The sequence below is a fragment of the Lotus japonicus genome, chromosome 2 (genome assembly GCF_012489685.1).
Source record: "Lotus japonicus ecotype B-129 chromosome 2, LjGifu_v1.2".
Lineage (NCBI taxonomy): Eukaryota > Viridiplantae > Streptophyta > Magnoliopsida > Fabales > Fabaceae > Lotus > Lotus japonicus.
Genome location: NC_080042.1, coordinates 88,607,836 through 88,629,843, shown reverse-complemented (window position 1 = coordinate 88,629,843; position 22,008 = coordinate 88,607,836). Strand labels below are relative to the sequence as shown.

The 22,008-nt window shown below is 34.8% G+C and overlaps 2 protein-coding genes, 2 long non-coding RNA genes and 1 other non-coding gene across 7 annotated transcripts; 3 read left to right on the top strand and 2 right to left on the bottom strand.

Annotated features, from left to right (window-relative positions):
- Positions 1 to 3,502: 3,502 nt before the first annotated feature.
- LOC130740727 (uncharacterized) lies at positions 3,503 to 5,453 on the top strand. The gene is made up of 2 exons (XR_009020254.1): positions 3,503 to 3,654; positions 3,746 to 5,453. It is a non-coding gene; the product is annotated as an uncharacterized LOC130740727 (long non-coding RNA).
- Positions 5,454 to 9,258: 3,805 nt separating this feature from the next.
- Positions 9,259 to 10,204, bottom strand: LOC130735829 (uncharacterized). Its single transcript, XR_009018574.1, has 2 exons — positions 10,006 to 10,204; positions 9,259 to 9,921 (listed from the first exon to the last, which is right to left on the bottom strand). It is a non-coding gene; the product is annotated as an uncharacterized LOC130735829 (long non-coding RNA).
- Positions 10,205 to 11,914: 1,710 nt separating this feature from the next.
- LOC130740726 (protein AE7-like 1) lies at positions 11,915 to 13,885 on the bottom strand. Its single transcript, XM_057593408.1, has 5 exons — positions 13,669 to 13,885; positions 13,481 to 13,586; positions 13,302 to 13,401; positions 12,671 to 12,716; positions 11,915 to 12,388 (listed from the first exon to the last, which is right to left on the bottom strand). The coding sequence occupies exons 1-5, from the start codon at positions 13,769 to 13,771 to the stop codon at positions 12,288 to 12,290; spliced, it is 456 nt and encodes a 151-aa protein (XP_057449391.1). The 5' UTR covers positions 13,772 to 13,885; the 3' UTR covers positions 11,915 to 12,287.
- A 1,002-nt stretch (positions 13,886 to 14,887) lies between these two features.
- On the top strand, positions 14,888 to 14,961 carry TRNAI-UAU (transfer RNA isoleucine (anticodon UAU)). The gene has a single exon. It is a non-coding gene; the product is annotated as a tRNA-Ile (tRNA).
- Positions 14,962 to 15,107: 146 nt separating this feature from the next.
- On the top strand, positions 15,108 to 21,923 carry LOC130740725 (vacuolar sorting protein 39). Of its 3 annotated transcripts, none has more exons than XM_057593405.1 (12): positions 15,111 to 15,591; positions 15,720 to 15,937; positions 16,083 to 16,214; positions 16,291 to 16,434; positions 16,619 to 16,731; positions 17,663 to 18,089; positions 18,413 to 18,736; positions 19,301 to 19,522; positions 19,722 to 19,964; positions 20,153 to 20,599; positions 20,760 to 20,858; positions 21,321 to 21,923. In XM_057593405.1, the coding sequence occupies exons 1-12, from the start codon at positions 15,189 to 15,191 to the stop codon at positions 21,522 to 21,524; spliced, it is 2,976 nt and encodes a 991-aa protein (XP_057449388.1). In that variant the 5' UTR covers positions 15,111 to 15,188; the 3' UTR covers positions 21,525 to 21,923. The 3 variants fall into 3 exon arrangements, with proteins under 3 accessions (XP_057449390.1, XP_057449388.1, XP_057449389.1); XM_057593406.1 differs by having other exon boundaries at positions 15,112 to 15,591; positions 15,726 to 15,937; XM_057593407.1 differs by lacking the exon at positions 20,760 to 20,858 and having other exon boundaries at positions 15,108 to 15,591.
- Positions 21,924 to 22,008: the final 85 nt, after the last annotated feature.

The window sequence follows — 22,008 nt, the reverse complement described above, 5'->3', positions numbered from 1 at the left end:
AGGTTGGGGATATGGGGGTTACGAGATTGTGGAGATTGGGGTTGTTGTGTTTCAGTAAAAAAACTGGGTGGGTTATGAAGAAAAGATGAAGAAGCAGATGCAAATGGTGATTTTTTTAGATGAAAAATTGGGTTATGATAAAAAACTAGGTTATGATGCAAAGATGAAGAAAAAAGGAGTAAGCTGAAGAAGATGAGAAGGAGATTAGGATTTTGTGTTTTAAATTTTTAATTAATCAATTTTTTAGTTAATTTGTTTTTTTAAATTTAAATTAATGATTTTCACATGGGTAAAAAAATATAAAAAATGAATTTGTTAACGTCTGTTAGTGTTTTTTAACGTCAAGGACTAAAGTGACAGACATTTGTCACTTTGGGGGACCGCGAGATGAATAAAATTCATTTAGGGACGAATGTGAAGTCGGTGGACACATTCAGGGACGAACTTGACTATTTACCCATAACCAAAAGCAGAGTCTGAGACTAGAAGAAGGTTTGGTCACATGATCAAGTTAAAGCCTCAACCGAAATACTGTGCTGCACAGCTAATGATGTAGTTCTCCTAATGTCATCCTTGCTCCAAATAAACTTATTGGACAAGGAATCCATTTCGTTACCATTCAACAACAAGAAAAGGTGCATGAGATGAACTGAGATGATTAGATGAAGGTTAGCACTGGATTAACAAGAGTAAGGCAGCCATGTTTGCTATGAAGCTTTCCTTCTCCAAGTAGCCTGACTCTTCTTGAACTCATCAGCAATGTGATTAAAAGTACTTCAGACTATGTATGCAAATCCCTCTCGTAGCAGATTTCTCTCATTAAGGAGAAACTTTTAAAATGTGAAATCTTTGCCTCTACTTATATAGACCAAATTAATGCTCCCTTTGGTGAGCTTGTCATAATCCATCTACCTCTTTAATTAGTTTCTACAACAATGATCTTGCTCAATACATTCACAATGGCCTTTGAGCTGATTTTCATAAAGTAATGACAACTGTTCGCAATAAATCTATTGAATTTGGGGAAGTACTTAAACTATTGAATTTGAGGAAGTACTTAAACTAGCAAACTTTGGAATATACCTTCATCGTCAAGAGCCACAAACTCAATCTTTGATCCCCTGTACATTCTGCTAAGCTTAATAATCATTGCATCTTGGAGCACATTACAAAAGTCTGCTACAAGTATGGGGTTACCCTCAACGAGGTTGAAATAGAACTGCATTTCTAAAAGTACATCCTTTTCGTAATCCAACAATTGGATTATGGACGGTACCTAATCGTTCTATTTTTTTTTTTTCATGGATGAAAGGTGCCATCATCAATCACGTGGTTGACATATATATAGAGAACGAAACATGCATTTGTTATTGTTGTGATACATTTCATTGGGAAATAACATAAAATAATTCTTTTTTTTTTGGACCGAAACATAAAATAATTCTTATGAGTAATTATGTGATTTGGATCGTTGGTATTTAAATGAGTGATTTTAGCATCCAGGAAGTTTTAGTTTTTGAAATTGGGGTCATTTCGTTAAAGAAACGTTTAATATTGAATGGAGTTTAAATATTTGACACTCGCTAAATGATGCTGAAGTGTAGAGCAGGGGTAAATTGAGGAGTAATGTTACTCACACACCTCTCTTTTGAGGTGTGTGAGGTGGAATGATGAGAGAGATAGGAAGAAAAGAAAAAGTAAAGGAGAGAAAGTATGAGATGTGATAGATGGTAAGAGGAGAGAGATAGAAACAAAAAAAGGTGGAAATGAAGTGTTTTAAAGATGAGGTGTGTATATATCATTACTCGTAAATTGAGCGAGGTTGAGATTCACATTAATTGAGAAACTTCAGCCTGAAAAAGCAGGCCCAATATATTTAATAACTGTTGGGTCCATTCAATAAATACATACCTAATCCATTCTTAACGAAATTTAAAAAAAAAAAATTGAAATGGGTGACTTGCCGGTCTGACAAAAAACCGGCCGAGTCACCGAATTAATCATCGAACTGAAGAGGGTGATTTTGGTGGCCTTTGGTACTTGTTTGGATTTGAAATTGAATTCCGGATTTATTGTACCTTATTTTAGATACATCCTTGCACTCAATTTTTTATCTGTATAAATTCAAATGGTTGGCTTTTAAGAAACGTTGGTGTAACTTGTGGCATATCATGTTTGTTGCTATTGATTATGCAGCAAGAAGAAGAAGAAGAGGAGCTGGGAATCTGGGGCGAATTTGTTTTTTGGATCTACAATTGGATTTTTGGATTTAGGATAACTTAAGGGTAAATTGGGTTTTTTTACATTTTTTGTTTTAATTAATTAGCTGAGGTGTAAAATAAAAAAAATTCCACGTATGACTCATTAAACAAATAAGCGTGTTATGTGGAACCTCGCCGAAGCTCCGCCCTACGATGAGCATTAATACCAAAATGCATGCAATCATAGGGAGATATTACTAAAATTTCCGGTAAGGGACCAAAATCAAAACTCACTACAAACACAGGGACTAATTTAACCTTTAACCCATATTAATTTCATGATTTATTCAATACCTTCTAAAAGAAGCTATACCAATTTAAATCTACAAAAAAAAATTGAAAATCAAAATGTGTCTCTTCTTATTCTAAAAGGAAGCTTTGAGATCATGTAAAATGACTTTTACATGACATAGGTTATTACCAGACCCTGCCTCTGCTAGGGTTTGGAGTCTATACTCATTCTGGAATTCAGATCCTCTCCTGCTGCTGCACCATCCACAAGTATAAAATGGGAGAGAATATACATGTAATTATCACTTTTTTTTTCTTAAATTAATTATAACCATTGGATTGTAAAATTAGTGGCTCAAAATATGCTGAAGGGGCTGGAGAAAATAAATGGCTGGAGAGGATCCAAATTCACTCATTCTGAGGTTTTATTCCGAAATATCCATATCATATTAGATTTGAATTTTAAATTATTTAAAATAAAAACAAAAAGTTCTAATGGATTGATTGTATAAATATCTTTAAATTATTGATTGATTCATAGCTATTAAATCTGTACTATAATCTCTTTCTTTTTTCTGAAACAATCCGTACTATAATATCAAAAAGAAAAAAATATGCTTAAATAGGATTTTATAAAAATTTAAATTTATCAATGATAAAATAAAAAAATCGATGAGATTAGATGAGATAATTTTCTATTTTAAAGTTGGACTAGGTGCTTTTTCTGTTTTTTTTTATCAAGTAAAATTTCAATATTATTATATCAGACTATTATTTATCTATTTAGGCTGACTTTGAATTTTGATACCGCCTTGCGCTGAATCGATTCCAGCGCATCACCGCCATAACACGTCTTTTACAATAATACCCCTCAATTATTCTAAAGATAACACATAACGTCACCTCGCAATAAACGTGCCGCATCTAACGTTACACGTCACCAAATATCCACCGTCAATATAAACTAATCTCAGCCGTTCGTTTCACAATATCCCTCTATAAAACAAAACGCTAGGGTTACGTCTTCTATTCATTCAGCGCTCTTTCGCGGTTCAACCTTATACCACGATCTTCATTCTCTTCTCGAAATTTATCAGAATTTTTCTTCGTTTCTCTTCTGCGCACGGATCTGCATAGATCTGGTGATGGCGTTTTCGATCAGGTACGACCAAACCTGATTTGAATTCCGCTTCGTATAGAACTGAATCAACGTTGCAATCGACTTGATTTGGTTTTCTTATGTGATTTTTCAGATCGTTCCAGAATCCGAATCTTGCAACCTTCGATCTACAACGCAGAGGTGCGAGGCTGAAGTTCGTGCTGCCTTTGGAATCTTAATTGATAGATAGTAGATTGGTCTTGCATATGTGAAGGTTTTTGAGGTATTTTTTGCAGGTTTGGAGAAGGATCGATGAGGAAAACGTTGATCCAGTGAAAAATTATGCCGCTGCTGCTTGTAATCGATGCCTCTACCTCAGATCTGTAATCCGTGACCTCATATGTCGCTATTATTCGATATTGTAATTGTAGGTTATCTTTGGGAGGGGAAAATTTGTGGATGTGGAAATTATCAGGATGAATTACCTCAATACTTATTGAATTGAGTGTTTGTGGTATGAATCCTGATGGATCTTGTCATCCGACCTTTGCCATGTCAGGTGCGCTTGCTTGGCAGGTCACAATATCTTAATAAAAAAGTTTTGTTGGTTTTGGGGGAGATCGCACGGGATTGCCCGGGATCTCTCCCTGTGTGGCGTGTGCTCTGTTCCTTGTTCCTTTATTATTATTTCTCTGTCGATCGACTCTCCTCAGGGATCATCAGATTTGCTCCAACGACGCCGCATCAAATCGAGGTATCATCTATCAGTTTCATGCGTAAAAGCGTTATGGTTTTCAATATTACTCAATTATTCAGTTAAAGTCTGTAGGCAACATAATAATATACGCTAATCATTAGTATCAGAACACTTATTTCTTTCAAGTCTCATAAAGTTGTTAATGAATTAATTAGCTATATGGTTTTACAGAAATTGCACATGATCTTGAAACGTGAATACAGTTTTTGATTGAAGTTTGTTGAATTCGAATCAGATGAAATTTCATGTGCATGATGTTTGGCCTAATATAAACATTCAGTTGTTCTCACTGTGTAATTCGATAACAATCCAGCGGTTTTTAACTGTGATTTAATTTAGGGGAAAATACATGTCAATCATGTTGTTATTCTTCGTCACTGTGTAATTTGGATTTTGTAAACAAATGTTATTCAACCCAATATGATAACAATTCATGTACATTGATGAGCTGTTTTTTTAACTATGATTTAATTCTGGGGAAGATGTCAATCAATTTGTTATTGTTTATCACTGTGTAATTCGGATTTTGTAAACATGTTATTTTAATTAACAACCTTGTTGTAATTGTTCAGTATGATATGATAGCAATAGTAATCCATATATGTTGACCAGCCTAGTAGTTTCTTGTCCTTCAATTATACAATAGAAATGCAGCTTTGGCTGTCATCATTTGCGTATATCGGCACTACTCAAAGCTTAATTCTCATGATTGTGCTTGGATTGCGGGACATGCGAGTTTCATTGTATCAATTGGTGGACTTCCACAGTAAACCAAGATCTCAAGGTTGGATAGAGAGCTTTGAAGAGATATTTCTTACTCTAGAAGATTACATATGTACTCCAATGACTAAGGTGAAAAAACTTAAGTTTCAAGTATAGCAGTTAATTTGATGGTTTTTTATTGATAGTTAGTCGTACCTTCTGTTCTTTTATATTTTTTTTGATTTAATGTTTAGCATTGGAATGCACCAGTGAATTGTGACTTTGGGATTTTTCATTATAACACTGCGGTTGCTGCAGCTGTTTATATGTCCCATTATCTTGATTGTTATGAGGTTACTGATTTATATTGCTCCTTTGTATACAGATCTGTATTGCTCCTTTATATTTATGAGTTAATATTGAAACAATGGTACATGTTGGTAATATGGTAGTAAAATTGTAACTGTTAATCTCATTCTATTTCGCTTTACTCAGAGCAAGAAATGTAAAATTCGTTTGGTAATTTTAGTCATAATAGTGTTCTATATGCAGGATAGTTTGATTATTTATCAATTTTCATTGAAGAGAGCATTGCTGTAGTAAAGATGAATCAGTTGATGCTTTTCAAACTTTATCTACACTTGATCACCGTACTTCCATAGTTATTGAACTGCCAAGTTTAACTCCCAATTTTAAATGAACTTCGTCCATTTTCAAACAAAGGGCCTTAAATTAAGGTTAGATTGTGAAAACTGATGAGGCTCTTATCAAATTAAGGGATCCTGAAAATTTGGTTATTGGGAGTTATGTTATTTAATTATTTGGGTAATACCTTAGTGTTAGTTTGTAAATATTATTGATTATTTACTGTTTATGAATTTTAGAATTTCGATTATTTGGAAATTCAGATATTTACACTTAAAAGAAAATTGTAGATATTGGTGATGTTTATAATATAACTTGTATTTTTATGATTTTTACAAACATCAAACCAAGATTGAATTTTTCTGAAATGTGTCTATCATCCCTTGTTATATGTTAAGACTGTATTTGTATTTTGTAATTTAATTAGTTCCCTTTTTCTTGATTGATTTAAAAAAACCAGTTTTGTAAATTTGCTTTGTACATGATTTTGATTTAGTTGTATTTTTTAAATACTTTTTGAGCTAGAACCGGTGATAGTGGTGATCCTATGGAAATTTTTGTTCACATTCTATTAAGTCCAAACAGAGTGGAGAGAAGAGTGAGGTCTCAAGTTAAAAGAGTGAAAGTAAGTGATGTGTGATGTAATTGTTAAAGAGAGTAAAGGTGGAAATGCAGTTGAAAATGATGAGTGTTAATAGAATCATAGTTATAACCCAATGCATGTGTTCAACCTCACTTTGAGTGTTTATCTTTCTTCAATTAGATCTGTAAGCTCAAAATGGTAGAGCGCTCAGAGTATTTTCAATCTCTGAGAGGATGGTGGTTCAAATCCACTCGGGTCTGCAATTAAGATTGTTTTTTTTACTAGAATTGTAGAGTCAGGTAAATTGAAGCATTTGTTATGAATTACTTCATCTATCAGAATTTACCCTTATCAATTGAAGATAACATTAGAGTATAATCATATATATAGTAATACTATCTTAATGCAGTGTACAAATTCTCTTGCCCTCTTATATAATATTAGAGGATCTCCAGCCTTTTAAAGAGACATTATTTGTGCACTTTGTTTGCAGATTACATGGAACGCCATGTACCATGATATTGGATCCATTCTTGAGTCATTTTTGGAGACACTTGTTTTTGACTTATTGGTACTAGAGTTTTCTATACCAATAAGTCAAATATGTGTTCAAAAATCAACTATGGCTTGAATCCTCCATTTCCTCCGTAATAAGTCATGGGGTTATCTTTATTCTTTAGTGGAGGCAGGGGAAGATATGCACAAGACCAAGGATGAGGTGTTACTATTACGTCCACAAAAAAGACTAATGAAGGCTTAGATCAAATGGAAGCAAAAAACCAGATGCAAATTGCACAGGAATACCATCTGCTACAAGGACTTATGATTCATCTGACATTCCAAGCCAAATTTTATTGGTGAGATAGAGAATAAAACACCAAATGGAGAGATAGAGAATAAGACACCAAAGATTTTATTTCCTCGTCGAAAGAAATGCATTCTCTTTTAGAATATAAAAAGAACATTTGATTTATCCCCTGTCAATATAAATATTGAAGAATTTAGAATGACTCTTTCTCTATTTTGTTAATCTGAATTGCAACTAGTAAACCTTGGATAGATCTGAATTTGAACTGTGGTCTAAGATATAGCTCCTGGTGGCAATGGGTCAGAATAATTTTATCTCCATAGCTGAGCAAGATACTTATTTTCACTCAATAATTTATATAAGAAATGCAATAGCTGTTTTTTTATCACATATTTTTTAGAGAGTTAATCCTATTCAAATCATACACGTACACATCATTGTGAGATTAACTATTCCAATAAGATTATTTTATTCATAATGAGTAATAAAACTTGAGATCTTACTATTCCAATAAGATTAACTATTCCAAGGCATAACATACTTCATTGACTTATATTCTCTTTTACTCAATCAAAGATCTCATTTCACTGCATCCTTTCTATTTCTCCCCATGTAGAACCTTAAGTTATTCAGCAGAAACAATCCTTCTCTAAGCTGAAACAACATAATGAGGCTGCATGACTGCATCATAGAAGTAGATGCAATTCCTTTAAAAGCCATAGTAATCTTGAGCTGACAGAGAGAAGTTAAAATCTTCACTCAATACAAACAATCAAGTTGATCACAGGTAATCATCTCCCCCTTTTGTTTCTCAATCAAACTTATATATACTTTAATATAATGGACTCAAATTTTGGAAAAATGAAACGCGGAATAAAAAATATACATATCAACCACATGGAGACTTCCAAAGGGACGAATCCAGATCTTATATATCAGTGTGGCTAAACATAAAAGAAATTATAGACTAAAATGTATTGAAAATATTTTTTTTTTCAAAAAAGATAAATATTATAAATAAAACCATGAGAGAAAGTTTCTCATGGAAATAGAAGAGTTTACAGTCCAAAAAGGACTAGGTTCCAAGAAAGACTAGACTTACAACGAAATATAACAAAAAAAAAAGCAAAGTAAAAAAAATTAATAACAAAATAACAAACCCAAATTCTCATGTTCTTCCCCTTTTCAGCGTGTATTAATAATTATTTCCATTTACCATCGTTTTAAGCTATAGTTTGATGCATTACTATTTGTTCTTGTCATGTGAATATTCGATTGTCTCAACTTTTTGCAAGTTGTAAAAGTACAGTCTTGAACTTCTTTCTTCCTTCCTTTGTTTTATAGATTAGATAGCTCAAAAATTGTTCTAATATGTTAAGTGATACAGTTTTGCAGCTTAGTTATAATGAACTTATTGAGAGTATACCAACTGAACTGGGAAAGTTAAGGAAGCTTAGCTTTCTCGCGCTGAAAAATAATCACTTAAGTGAAACAATTCCTGCAAGTATTGGTAAATTGGAGATATTAGAACGATTGGATCTGAGCTTTAATAGCCTTTTTGGTCCAATTCCAGTGACATAGAATTTGGGTTTGTTATTTTGCAACACTACACTCCATGGTATATAAATTTTTCTAAAAAAAAAATAAAAAAAACTGGCCACACCTAGCCTCAATGTAGATCCGCCCTTCCAATGGACTCCACAAGCTGTTAATACTTCCACAAAAGGATAAGGATGAAAACTTTTTTTTTTTAAGAAAACTTGAACCAACTTCAAGGGTGAAATATATAACCGAAAAATGATTTTTCTTTTTAGAACGCAAAGTTCTCTTAACAAATGTTTCTCTTGATAGAGTCTAGCTTGTTTGCTACTAGATTAACACATTGTTAGCGTTTTGTTTTCAAAATAAATAAATCGGTTTTTTAGTCTATAGAAAAGGTGGAACCTACTATCTAACTTCTTCTAAAATTTTAATGATAGTAAGTTAGCAAACCTCATTATATTTATATCGTATTTAACCCTTTGCATCATTTCAAAAAAAAAAAAAACATTGCATCTCATAATTAATTGTTGCTGCAACCGCACAATCGCACATCTCCAACGCCTATGTTGCTTTAATAACAATTACTTGTCTACCTTGAAAATTATTTTATTAGCTTTTAATTTTCATGAGTATTAAGATAAAAGTTAAAAATTAAACTGATGAAAACACAAACAAACCTTGTATGGTTAGAGTAATTTACAACCAAAGCAGAACAAGTATTTTGACTAGAATCATTCTTTAACAATCATAAGAATGTTCATCCATTAGACAAAATAGATACAGAAGCAAAGATGAATTCCAATTGCAAATATGCCATAAAAAGCTGATTACAAAAGCTATTCACGTTTTTGCCTTGGATCTATCTAGTATCTACCACTTCACTTGAAAATGGAAACACAAAAACCAGAAAAAATAAAATAAAAAATCAGTCACCAACCCTGAATTGGCCACCGTTTATCCGGATCTGGAAGCCAAGAGGATCTTTTCTTCTCCTTCTTCTCTGCCACCTTGGGTGGTGACTCCTCAGGTGGATTGGAGATTTTTTTGAATGGTAAAATTACCTTGCTAAGAATCCCTAGACCTCTTTTATGCTGCTTCTTATCGTGTTGATCTTGATCACTGAAATCATATTCCCTATCCAGGCTCATGGATCGGGAGAGTCTCTCATATCCAGCCATTCTGGTACAATCTGAACTCACAGATTCTGATAAAAGCAATATATGTTGTGACCTCGACAACCTGGAACTTCTGCTACATTCCATCAAGGGTCCTGTTTTTGTTCCTAAGAAGTCTCTGTGACATCAAAGGGAATGTGAACATGAAGGGTGGTTCAATTAATGAATTCGGAAATGCAATGATTATTATATCTGAACTTACATGCCTCTTTGCCAAGAAAGTGGAAAGAGAGGGTCAACTTTGGACGGACATTATCAAATAGTTGTGTATTAAGTTGCATTTACCTCATATTTGTGAAATCATTAATGGTGGGGTTCATTGATTGTGACTAGACTACAGTATATGAAATTCTGGATGTCTAGCTCACCGTTTTATTGGAAATTTGTTTTGACTTTTTTTATGTAGGCTTTTATAATTTATACACACTTCTTTTCTATTTATTTTATTTACTTCACTCTTTGTTTTATATATCATCATCTATCATAGTATTTGTTTTCAGTGTAATAGGAGTGTGAATATCCTCAAACAATAATAGCTCGAGTGATTAGAGGTGAGAAACATATAAATGCATGTGCAGGGATCGATCCATGCAAACCGAATCGGAATAATTATATCTTCACACCCCATTTTTGAGGTGTGGAGAGGTGGATGAAGAGAGAGATAAGAAGAAAGGAAATAGAAAGTAAAGATGTGATATGTGATTTAATTGATAAAGAAAAGAGAAATAATAGAAAATAGAGGTGGAAAAGAAGTGAAGATGTGTATATATATCAAAAAATGACCCATAAAAGAAAAGAGCGTGAACGAACATTATTTCTGTATCCCACATTGTAGAATCAGTATTGGTAACTACTAATAATATTAACATTCTTTGTACACCTCATTTTTTTCATTCATTTCTCAAAAAAAAAATGTTTCATTGACATTCATTCCATCTACATCTAAGTGAGAGATAAGAATAGAAGTGATAGAAGTGTAATTTGATAGAAAGAAATACTTGGTGTAATTAGAGTGTAAGAAAAACTTGATATCAATAAAAAAAATTCTTTGATGAATTTGCCGTTCGAGAAATAGTTACATGTTTTTCCGAATAAATATCTTTTCCGAGAATCTAATCTTATCATCCTTACATGAATCTAATCTTATTAGTAACTTAGTATCAATATATATTTCAACAAAAAACTTAGTATCAATATTTCTTTTCTCATATCACATTATATATTATATCTATTTTTTTCTTTTCTCATTCTAGTTATCTACCTAACATTTTGTATTGTAGAATAGAATTCAATGACCAAAAACCTTTCGAGGCCGTCATAAGAGAAGATTGATTGGGCTGGATTATTGGGGAGGTAAGAATCTTGCCTTCAAAGCTGGTCTTCACAAAAGAACAAAAAATAGTAACAACTCTTAAAATTTGTATATTCTTTGACCAAAAAGAGAAAAACTTGCATTCATTGAGTTTTGCAAACATAAAAAGGTGGTTTTAGTAACAGCTAATAAAGGGATATTGAATGGACCAACAAGATGTTTGTTTAATGGTAAGCAAACTAAATCTCATAAAAATGAGAGCACAAGTTCAAATCTTAGTAAAAACATTTATCAAGAGAAACATACAATCATTTTCCGAATGAGCCATTACATCCTTCAAAGACCAAAAAAGATAAGAGAAGAGATATTGTATGGATTTTCTGGCATCAAAAGGAAGAGATATAATTTGCATGTAAGTGCTAATGTGTCATTAAGTAATCCATATCATTGTCAAAGTTTCACGGTTAATTATTGGATGAAAAGTTGACAATTTGACATGAGGCCAAATGCTAAGGGGACCAAAATCAGGATTGTGTGTGCAATTAAGTCAAACAACTTATATCAAACATTTTTTAAAAAAAAACTAAACTACTTTATAAAACAGTAATTGAAGAGGATTAACCAGATTGTTAGTATCACACCCAAAGAATGTGCGAGTACTCCGTGACAGAGGAAACAAAAGGTACTGAGTTAATTAATTAGACAAACAGGACTACACAGGAGCACAGACAACAACGGATCTCCATATCTACAACACTGCTACGCAATTGAAAAGGAAGAAAGAAACAAATCGACACGATGACTTAATGTTTAGTTGTCACATCTAAAAGGCATAATGTTTAGTTGCTTACTTTCCACCTGAACAGATTATAAACAGCTTGGTATGAACTGAGTATGTGATAGCTGCGTTAGCCAGTAAAAATACTAACACTGTACTTAAGAGGCAAAAAAACTGACATGATGACTTAATTTACATACATACATACCACACCTTAATCACTGTGAGGCTGGGAAGAGGAGGGGCAAAAACATCCTGTTAAAATCAAAGAGCTAAATCTCCTCAAAAGGTAAACCCCTTTGGACTGATTTCTAAAGACAATGACTACTTTTTATTCCATTCATCAGCGGCAAATGTCCTTTACAATAGTTACTATGCAGGCATGTGTGCCAGTTCACAGTTCATTGGAGGAGAGACACTCATCGACAAGCTGGCGGAGGTTGGGATTCTCCAAGGCAGCAGCAATTCTTTCTTTATCATTTAATTGCTTATTGACTGCATGGAAAAATTGCAGTATTATTAGAAGTTCATGTTGCAAGAAGGAAAGAATGACTACAGAGGAAACTTTGGTTTGTCAGTGTGATGCAGAGGCATTTAAGTGAGTGTCATGATGTGGCTGAGGATAGTTGTTTTTGGAGACATATGGACCATATAAAATTTTCACTGTGTGTTATGTAATTATGCAGATCAAATAAGGGGAAAGGCTGTGTTATGTAATTTCTACACTTCAGGTCTTAATTGTTTTTTGTTTTACCAAATGTTTAAAGTAAACTTTACCTGATTCTTCATCAGCATGAGATCCTGGAGACACTTTGATGTCCACCTGCAAAGAGGAATTTGAATGATAGATGAGATAGAGCAACCATGATTTATGCAATGTGAAACTGAATTTCAGCATATAGAATTGCAATTCACAACAAAGTAAGGAAATCCTGAAGGAAAGAGGGATTTAAGCGAAGGGGCTAGAAATTTAACACAATACCAGCCAGTTTTTAATGAATGAAATTAGGCCGAGCAATGACCTGTGAAATATATAGCAAAACATGTGTATAGAGGTCCAATAAGAAAGAAATGTCAGAGATGCATTTACCGGATGACCTCAACAGAGAAATTAAGAACATCCACACAAGGCATTCATTCATTAATGTAGATAAATTCAACCCCATTTAAGAAGCTAGAGCCTTACTCACCCAATGATTATATTCATTAAATTCTATATTATGGAAAATATCCAATCCCCAAGTTGGTGCTAGCGTGTGTTTGGATATCAATGCAACGTGAACAAACTTTCATCCAAATTCATGATAAGAGTCTCTCTCGTTCACTTTTTATCTTGAAGCGTGAGCTAACATCTATTTACACCGGTTCTAAATCTAAACATAGCCTTAATCCAACATTAAACACTCACTTTGTAATGAGGAGGGAAGTAGTGCTTTAGTTTAACCCTGAGACAAAGACCAATAACCGTCGCCATGCTGCAGTGCTGAACCGTCGGCGTAAAAGTTATCCTAAATAAAAATAAAATGCAAATTCAGTAAATGCTTTTAATAAATAAATCCTGAAATGAGTAGAGAGAAATTAAATTACAGAATCCTGGCCAATTTGTCATCGACAGTGATTGATTTCTCAGAAAGAACACTAAGCTGTTCCAAGGAATAAGGATGTTCAGGATCCCTAATATCCCTCACGAAATTTGCAAAATCAAAATCAAAGTCAAGGATCCCAAAACACTAATACAGTAAGAAAAATAGAGAATGAAGAAGGAAAAAGGATATCATAAATATCGAGGGGATCGACGGCATCATCGGCGGCGGAGCGAGGGATTCTCTCTTTCTTGGCGTGAACAACGGGGTTCGCATTGATCAGACCCAACGTCATCGCTTTTTCGTTTCGGTTTCCACTTCTTCACTCATCCACTTTTGCCGGCTCAATCATGTGAATGTCAGTCATCTACTTCTGTCCTTATCAGTTCACTTGTTCTGCTCTGTGCATGTTGCTTTGTCTTGGTTGGCCAAAGTTATAAAATACTATACTCATTATTTTATTTTTTATTATTGATTTTTTGAAATTATATAAACTTGTCATTATATGATTACAATTTTAATCAAATATCAAATTTAATTGATATAAATTTGGCCAATAGAAAATAAATTGAAAGGAGTGTTTTTTCTAATTGGTTTTGGTGCAAAAGACTAGAGGAAGGGATATTTTTGTTATGCTCATTCATCCAACTTATATGTGTAATGTGTGTACGTGCACGAGCATGTATGTTCTCGACTTCTCGTGCCACCACAAAATAAGCTTTCTTTTCACAATTAAGATATTTATTAAAAAAATGGAAATTTCTTAATAGCTTTTAGTTTGAATTTTGAAAGATTTTCATCACTATAAACATTTATATCATCACTATTAATGAGTGAGTATCATGTGGGCAAAGGTGCACCTCCCAAATTGTGGTGTTGTGGAATTTGGGAGGGACAAAATGGGTCGATAGACCTCAAATATCATAATCCGTCCCAAAGTGCACAAAAAATGATGTATGAAACAATGTTCAACCAACTTAATACCCTCTAACTTAGTCATACTCAAGCAACCAACAATGATGTCGTATCTTTATACAAATGTTCAATCCAATGCTCTTTCAAAATCCATTTTGGAAGCCATTCAATAATTTTCACCATTTAATCAATATTTATGGATAAAAAGACAATTTTATTTTATTTTCATATTTTTGAAATGATAAGATAATTTAAAATGTGAAAAGTCATCGATATGACATTTCATTCACAACATAACGATTATATTTCATTCCATTCAAGCAAAATTAATCAAAATCACAAAGTCATCTAAGTACACTATTGGTTGCATGTTTTAATATTCCTAATCATGTAATTACATGCTCATGTTCATACATTATCATACATGTCTAGTATAATACATTTCAATAATCACCTACATATTTACATAATTCAAATATTAACTGATGCATGTCAAGGTCCCGTAGCTCAGTTGGTTAGAGCGTTGGTCTTATGAGCCGAAGGTCGCGGGTTCGAGCCCCGCCGGGACCAGTAATTCGTATTGTCCTTGCATTTTTTTTTGGCAATTCATCAAACCATTTAATAATTTAAATAATTATTATTTTTCCCCGCAGTTATTTTCCTCCTCGTTCTTTTTTACTGCGAAAATTTTCTCCTCGTTTTCAAAGAGTAAGCAGGCACAAGTAAAACTTCAAGTCCTGAAAAAGAATGGGAGAAGAAGATTGAATTGAACCACAGAAGAAGCGGAGTGAGTGAAAATGGTGCACAGCGCTTACGATTCTTCGGAACTGGTCCCCAATTTCCCCGGGAAAATTGAATCCGTCGTAACATACGACTCCAAGCTTCTCGTCGGTTGCTCCGATGGATCTCTCCGAATATACTCGCCGGAACCCGATTCACCGGATCGGGTCAAGCCACCGTACGTGCTGGAGAAGAATCTCACCGGCTTCGCCAAGAAGCCTATTGTTTCACTCGAGGTTTTGGAATCCAGAGAGCTCCTCTTATCGCTCTCGGAATCCATCGCGTTTCACAGACTCCCTTCTCTGGAAACCATCGCAGTCATCACCAAGGCGAAGGGTGCAAACGTCTTCTGCTGGGACCACCGGCGTGGCTTCCTCTGCTTCGCTAGACAGAAACGTGTCTCCATTTTCAGACACGACGGTCAGTATCACCATTCCCTCGCTTAATTCCATTCATTCCGTCATACATGATTGGTAGTTCATAGTTTTGTTATGGTTATTTGAATTTGAATTTGGAATTGAAGTTGAGACTGAAATTGAAGTTGAAAGATGTAGGTGGTAGAGGATTTGTGGAGGTGAAAGAGTTTGGTGTACCTGACATGGTGAAGTCCATGTGCTGGTGTGGGGAGAATATCTGTTTAGGGATTAGGAGAGAGTATTTGATTTTGAATGCTTCGAATGGCGCTTTGTCGGAGGTTTTTACTTCCGGGAGACTTGCGCCGCCTTTGGTAGTGTCTCTTCCCTCTGGAGAGCTTCTTCTTGGAAAGGTATTATTAGTGGAAATCTGTTTTTCTGTTACTTGGTTGGTCAAGTCAAATGAGTCTTCAAGATGCATCAATTTTTGTATTGCTTGTTTGTTTTCTTAGGTTTGAGGTGGTAATTTGTTTTGCTGATGCATTTTTCTGTTTAAAGGAGAACATTGGGGTCTTTGTGGACCAAAATGGGAAACTTATTCCTGAAGGTAGGATTTGTTGGTCGGAGGCCCCGTTAGAAGTTGTGATTCAGAAGCCGTATGCTATAGCTCTGCTGCCCAGATTTGTGGAGGTAACAAACTGTTTGAAATATATTCCTTGCTCTTTCTTATTGTGAGAGAGGTTATGATGTTGATTTCATTTTGCAGATTCGATCGCTCCGGGATCCTTATCCACTGATACAAACTGTCGTTCTTCGTAATGTTCGCCATATTTTCCAAAGCAATAATTCTATGATACTTGCTTTGGATAATTCTATTCATGGTCTTGTCCCTGTTCCTCTTGGAGCCCAGGTAATCGTATTGCTAATACTGTCAAATGATAGAAGCCTTTTGCCACGGCCTGTTTCTGAATTCTAAATCAAATGGCATAGCAGTTAATCATGTAGCTTCTGTTTACAATACCTAGTTGTCAAATTATGTGCTTCATTTTGGGTGTCACAGTGTTATACTTAAGTATTTTGATATTTCATTGCAGATTGTCCAATTAACAGCTTCTGGCAACTTTGAAGAGGCCTTGTCATTGTGCAAGCTCCTTCCTCCTGAAGATTCAAGTCTACGTGCTGCAAAGGAGGGATCAATCCATATAAGGTTATTTCCCATTATGAGATAATTCCTTTTAAAGAAATAAACTAGACAATTTTTCCCTATTGGGTTGAATACCTTTGAACTTTAAGTTCATCTTATTTTTTAGCACTAAGTAGCTAGCAGTTAAATTTGTATTTATTTTTAACTCTGCCATATTAATTGTTAAGCATTCTTGTCTTGAAACTTTTAAGATTCGGTAATAGTTATCGCTCATTGGATCAAAGAACACAGAATGAACAGTTATGATTGAAATAAATCAGCTATTGTTGATCTGGACTTTCGTATCAATATGATAGATAGCTAAAGCAAAGAAAAGGAGTGTCTAGTACTTGATATATTCGTTACTGAGTGTTCCTTGTAAAAGTTTACCTTTAATGTGTTTTTAGATATCAGCTTAAGTTGGGATGCGCTTTGTGTTGAGATATATGTTATATGTTTTAGTTTGTTGAGGTTATGATTTATTTAGCTAAGACTAGATTTTGTTCTGTTATTATTTCTTGTTATCTTTTTTATATTGCTATGGTAATATTTCATACTTATCTCATCAAATTATACTTTTATAAAATTAACGTTTTAAATTTTACTATAAAGAAGTTATAGTATTACCATGTATGAGGAAGTTAGAGCCAATATTCCACCTTTATATATTTGAGAAAAAAACATGAGATTTTGAAGTACCAGACTAAGTGTGTGAGGTCATTTCAAGTTATCCCTCTTCCGAACTAAATTAGTAGGAGAAAAACTAAGTGGATGGACAGCTACGAAATGAAAGTATGAAATACAGCTAGATTCTTTTCCTAGTTAGCTTTTTCTTTCATTCATTTTTATTCGCTGTTAGGGCTTAGTTGTTTTTCTAAATCACATAAACTCAACACATTGGTTCTTTGCCATTTTTCTGTAAGCGCTGTTAAATGTGTGTCTCATGATATTACAGATATGCCCACTATCTTTTTGAAAATGGGAGCTATGAGGAGGCTATGGAACAGTTTCTGGCATCTCAAGTTGATATAACCTATGTGCTTTCTCTGTATCCATCCATTATCCTTCCAAAGACATCTGTAGTTCATGAGACGGAGAAGCTGGACATTGACGGGGATGTTTCCTATCTATCTAGAGGTTCTTCAGGTCTGTCGGACGATATGGAACCCTCATCAACGTCTCATATGTCAGAATCTGATGAGAATGCAGCACTTGAGTCCAAAAAAGTGAACCATAATACGCTTATGGCTCTCATAAAATATTTACAGAAGAAGAGATATAGTTTCGTTGAGAAGGCCACTGCAGAGGGAACTGAAGAAGTTGTTTTGGATGCTGTTGGGGATAACTTCGCATCCTACAATAGGTTTAAGAAAACTAACAAGGTAAAATTAACTAGTTTTTTTTTTCTGCCTTATTTAATGCATCCCCAATGTGTGAAGGACTACAATTATAGGTTACAGTTAGCACAACTTACAACTTACACCTTTCAGTTGGAGGCTAACAAGTTAAATATTATGGCTACATAAAGGTTTATTGACAAGCACACACATTGACACACATGCGCGCACACATTGTAGATTTCCTTATAGAGAAAATACAGGATTGTTGGTGAAGCTGTGGGACATGTCAGATCCTTAATCTTTTTCTGAAATATCAGAACAGTTTAATCATAATAATTCTATCATTTTGAAATGATTGGTTTCAGGGGCGTAGTAGTATCCCTGTTAGTTCAGGAGCTCGAGAGATGGCTTCAATATTGGATACTGCTCTACTCCAAGCGTTGCTTCTGACTGGACAATCTTCAGTGGCTTTAGAATTACTGAGAGGTGTTAACTACTGTGATTTGAAAATATGCGAAGAAATACTCCGCAAAGGCAACCATAATGTTGCTCTATTAGAACTTTTCAAGTGCAACTCATTGCACCGGGAAGCTCTTGAACTTCTTCACAAATTGGTTGAAGAGTCAAGATCTAGCCAGTCTGAAATTACACAAAGGTTCAAGCCTGAGGACATTGTTGAGTATCTCAAGGTATCTTTTTTCCTTCAAATTTTTAAAGGGCTGTGATGGGTAAGTTTTCTACTTCCTTAAAGTCAAAGACTAACTCACTAATTTAGGATGGTGCTTAGGAGTTAGTATACAGTAGTGTCTGATTATTTGACATTCTATAATCTGGAATCAGATAAGCTTACACTTTGCACTCCAAAAAGCAGTTGGGGTATTAATCGGGCCCAATTTTATTAAGATGGGGGTCTTGCATAAATGGAGATTGCATGAAAGTGTTATTCTTTTGCTTAATTTGCTTGTCAGATTAGATGAAATTTGTCAGTACACGAAGGAGCTTTTATTTTTCTAGGACATTGATATGCTAACAGCAATTGTTTTTGTGGTTTTTCCTGTATTGGCTAATTCAGTTATTTTCCTCTGCATCTAGCTATACTGCTCCTTGTTTTTGTAGTCATTTACAAATTTATTAGAAAAATGTTTCCAATTTTCGTTATCTGTGGATTTAATTTTGCTGGAAGACTCCATATCCTCCAAATATAGAATGTTGTTTCTGATTCTCAGTTTTTTATTTGGTGGTTTCTTATGCAGCCACTATGTGGGACAGACCCGATGCTTGTTCTAGAGTTCTCGATGCTTGTTCTTGAAAGCTGTCCATCCCAAACTATTGAGCTCTTTCTGTCCGGCAATATTCCAGCAGATATGGTTAATTCATATTTGAAGCAGCATTCTCCAAACATGCAAGCTACATACTTGGAGCTCATGCTTGCTATGAATGAGAATGCCATATCCGGCAATTTGCAAAATGAAATGGTGAGGTCCTCTTGCATCTTATTCTAAGGCTCTAAAAGGAATGAATCAGGTCTACTTTTTCTTTTGGCTGGGGATGGGAGCTGAGGGATTTCATGAAGACAACTTTTTTGAATTTTTTTGCAAAGCATTTTGATGCTGCTGCTGCTGCAAGCCTAGCTGCTTTTATATCTGTATTTACTTATAGTATTCTGCAATGTAGGTAAATATCTATCTTTCCGAAGTACTTGATTGGCATGCTGATTTAAGTGCTCAACAAAATTGGGATGAGAAAGCATATTCCCCAACAAGGAAAAAATTATTGTCTGCTTTAGAGGGTATATCAGGATACAATCCAGAGGCTCTGCTGAAACGTCTTCCACGAGATGCTCTATATGAAGAGCGTGCAACATTGTTGGGAAAAATGAACCAGCACGAACTGGCATTATCTTTATATGTTCATAAGGTATATCCATTGTATACCAGATCATCCTTTATTTACTGTGAAGGGGAGATTCATTGATACAGTCATCTTCTGATATGACTAATGCACTTAAGTCCATTGTTTATGTATGAGTGTGTCATTGTCATATAATCATGGTTTTTAAACTGATGAATACTATTGGAATAAATGAGTGTATTTTTCATTTGTAGCTTCATGTTCCAGAACTAGCGTTGTCTTATTGTGATCGGGTCTATGAGTCTACACACCAGCCATCTGTAAAATCTTCCAGCAACATCTACCTATTGCTTCTGCAAATCTATTTGAATCCTCGAAGGACCACGGCAAGATTTGAAGAGAGAATTACAAATTTATTATCCCCACAGAATACAAATCTTCCGAAAGTTAGTTCAGCAACATCAGCTAAAAGTAAGGGAGGCCGAGGAACAAAGAAAGTTGCTGAGATAGAGGGTGCAGAGGACACAAAAGTTAGTTTGAGCAGCACTGACAGTAGCAGGAGTGATGGTGATGCGGATGAATTTGTTGAGGGTGGCTCTACTATCATGTTTACTGAGGTCCTTGATTTGTTGAGCCGCAGGTGGGATAGAATAAATGGAGCTCAAGCCCTTAAACTTTTGCCAAAAGAGACTAAATTACAGGTATCCATTGCTTGTTGGTCATCACAGCTAAAGACCACAAGTCAACTCTTTTTTACCGGTTTAGATTTTGCTTAGGGATTTTGTTCTGTGAGGAAGTAAACATTTTATCGAACTTTTTAAGTTTCTTCAATCTGGTGAGAAGTGTATCTGTAATCTGCAGGACTTGCTTTCATTTATTGAACCCCTTCTGAGAAAATCTAGTGAAATGTACCGTAATTGTTCGGTGATCAAGAGCTTGAGACACAGCGAGAACCTTCAGGTAACCAACCATACACCAGGAATGAGATTTTTATCTAATAAATATTGGGGGGGGGGGATTTGTAGGATTGGCAGCTATATAATATATTTGTGACTTGTTAGTTTCTTTTTTTTTTTGATAGGCAAATGTTAGTGGTTAGTTGTTAGTAAGTTAGAAATTCCCTTCAAAGTTCCCTTCTAGGATTCGAACCCTGGACCTTCCCCTCCCCACCCTTATGTCCCCTAGCTCTTACCACTTGAGCTAACCCTCGGGGGGACTTGTTAGTTTCTTGCTTTTAAATGGATTAATCATTTGCCTATCATATATTTGTGACTTGTTAGTTTCTTGCTTTTAAATGGATTAATCATACTCGTACTTCTTACTTTCTTGTATTGTCGGATGCAACGTGGCGGTGCCATTGACCTACACACGCTTGTGTATTCAGATGCTTTTATCTAGCCTGATTCCATGTGATTTGTACAGGTGAAAGATGAACTCTATAATCAGAGGAAAGCTGTTGTGAAGATAACCGGTGATAGCATTTGTTCTCTGTGCCATAAGAAATTAGGGACTAGTGTTTTTGCAGTCTACCCCAATGGGAGCACTCTCGTGCACTTCGTCTGTTTCAGAGATTCTCAAAATATGAAAGCAGTGTCCAAAGGGTCTCAATCGAGGAAGCGGTCATGAAACTTTTGATGTACCAATCAGTGGTTCAGCTGCCTTGTTTGACATCTTTTTCTACCCATGGTACCTTGCTGGTTGGTGGATTGTGATGACAATTGCACTGTGATTTGTCTTCCGAGGTGAGTTTTTCCCCCAGTTTGTTCGTGTGAAAAGTGAGAATTTATATGTGAAGAGCGTGATGTGTTTCTCCTTTATTTTCTTTTATGATTGTAATTTGTAAATATTGGGTTAGAGGGGTTGAACATTTATATATTTTAGCATGGAAAGGGAGCAGATTTCCCCTCCTTTTCCTACTCGCTGTTGTATTTTTTTTTTTTTTGGCAACTGTTGTAATATTATTCTGCACTAAAATGTCAAAGTTATAGTCCGTTGTTAATTATTGAAAAACAGTGATGAATCGTACATTGTGTATTAATCCTCATCCTAAACCGGCATATCAAGTCGGGTGAAGGAAAAACAAGGCCAAAAGCAGGTTTCATGTAGACTT

Bases quoted from the DNA above. Each gene is read 5' to 3' on its own strand.
- LOC130740726 (XM_057593408.1), bottom strand. From the start codon at position 13,771: ATGACGTTGGGTCTGATCAATGCGAACCCCGTTGTTCACGCCAAGAAA. The intron at 13,402-13,480 runs GTAATTTAATTT...ATTTTTATTTAG, and splicing joins GACAAATTGGCCAGGATTCT to GATAACTTTTACGCCGACGG. The intron at 12,389-12,670 runs GTAAAGTTTACT...TTTTCCATGCAG, and splicing joins TCATGCTGATGAAGAATCAG to TCAATAAGCAATTAAATGAT.
- LOC130740725 (XM_057593405.1), top strand. From the start codon at position 15,189: ATGGTGCACAGCGCTTACGATTCTTCGGAACTGGTCCCCAATTTCCCC. The intron at 18,090-18,412 runs GTAAAATTAACT...GATTGGTTTCAG, and splicing joins GGTTTAAGAAAACTAACAAG to GGGCGTAGTAGTATCCCTGT. The intron at 18,737-19,300 runs GTATCTTTTTTC...TTTCTTATGCAG, and splicing joins ACATTGTTGAGTATCTCAAG to CCACTATGTGGGACAGACCC.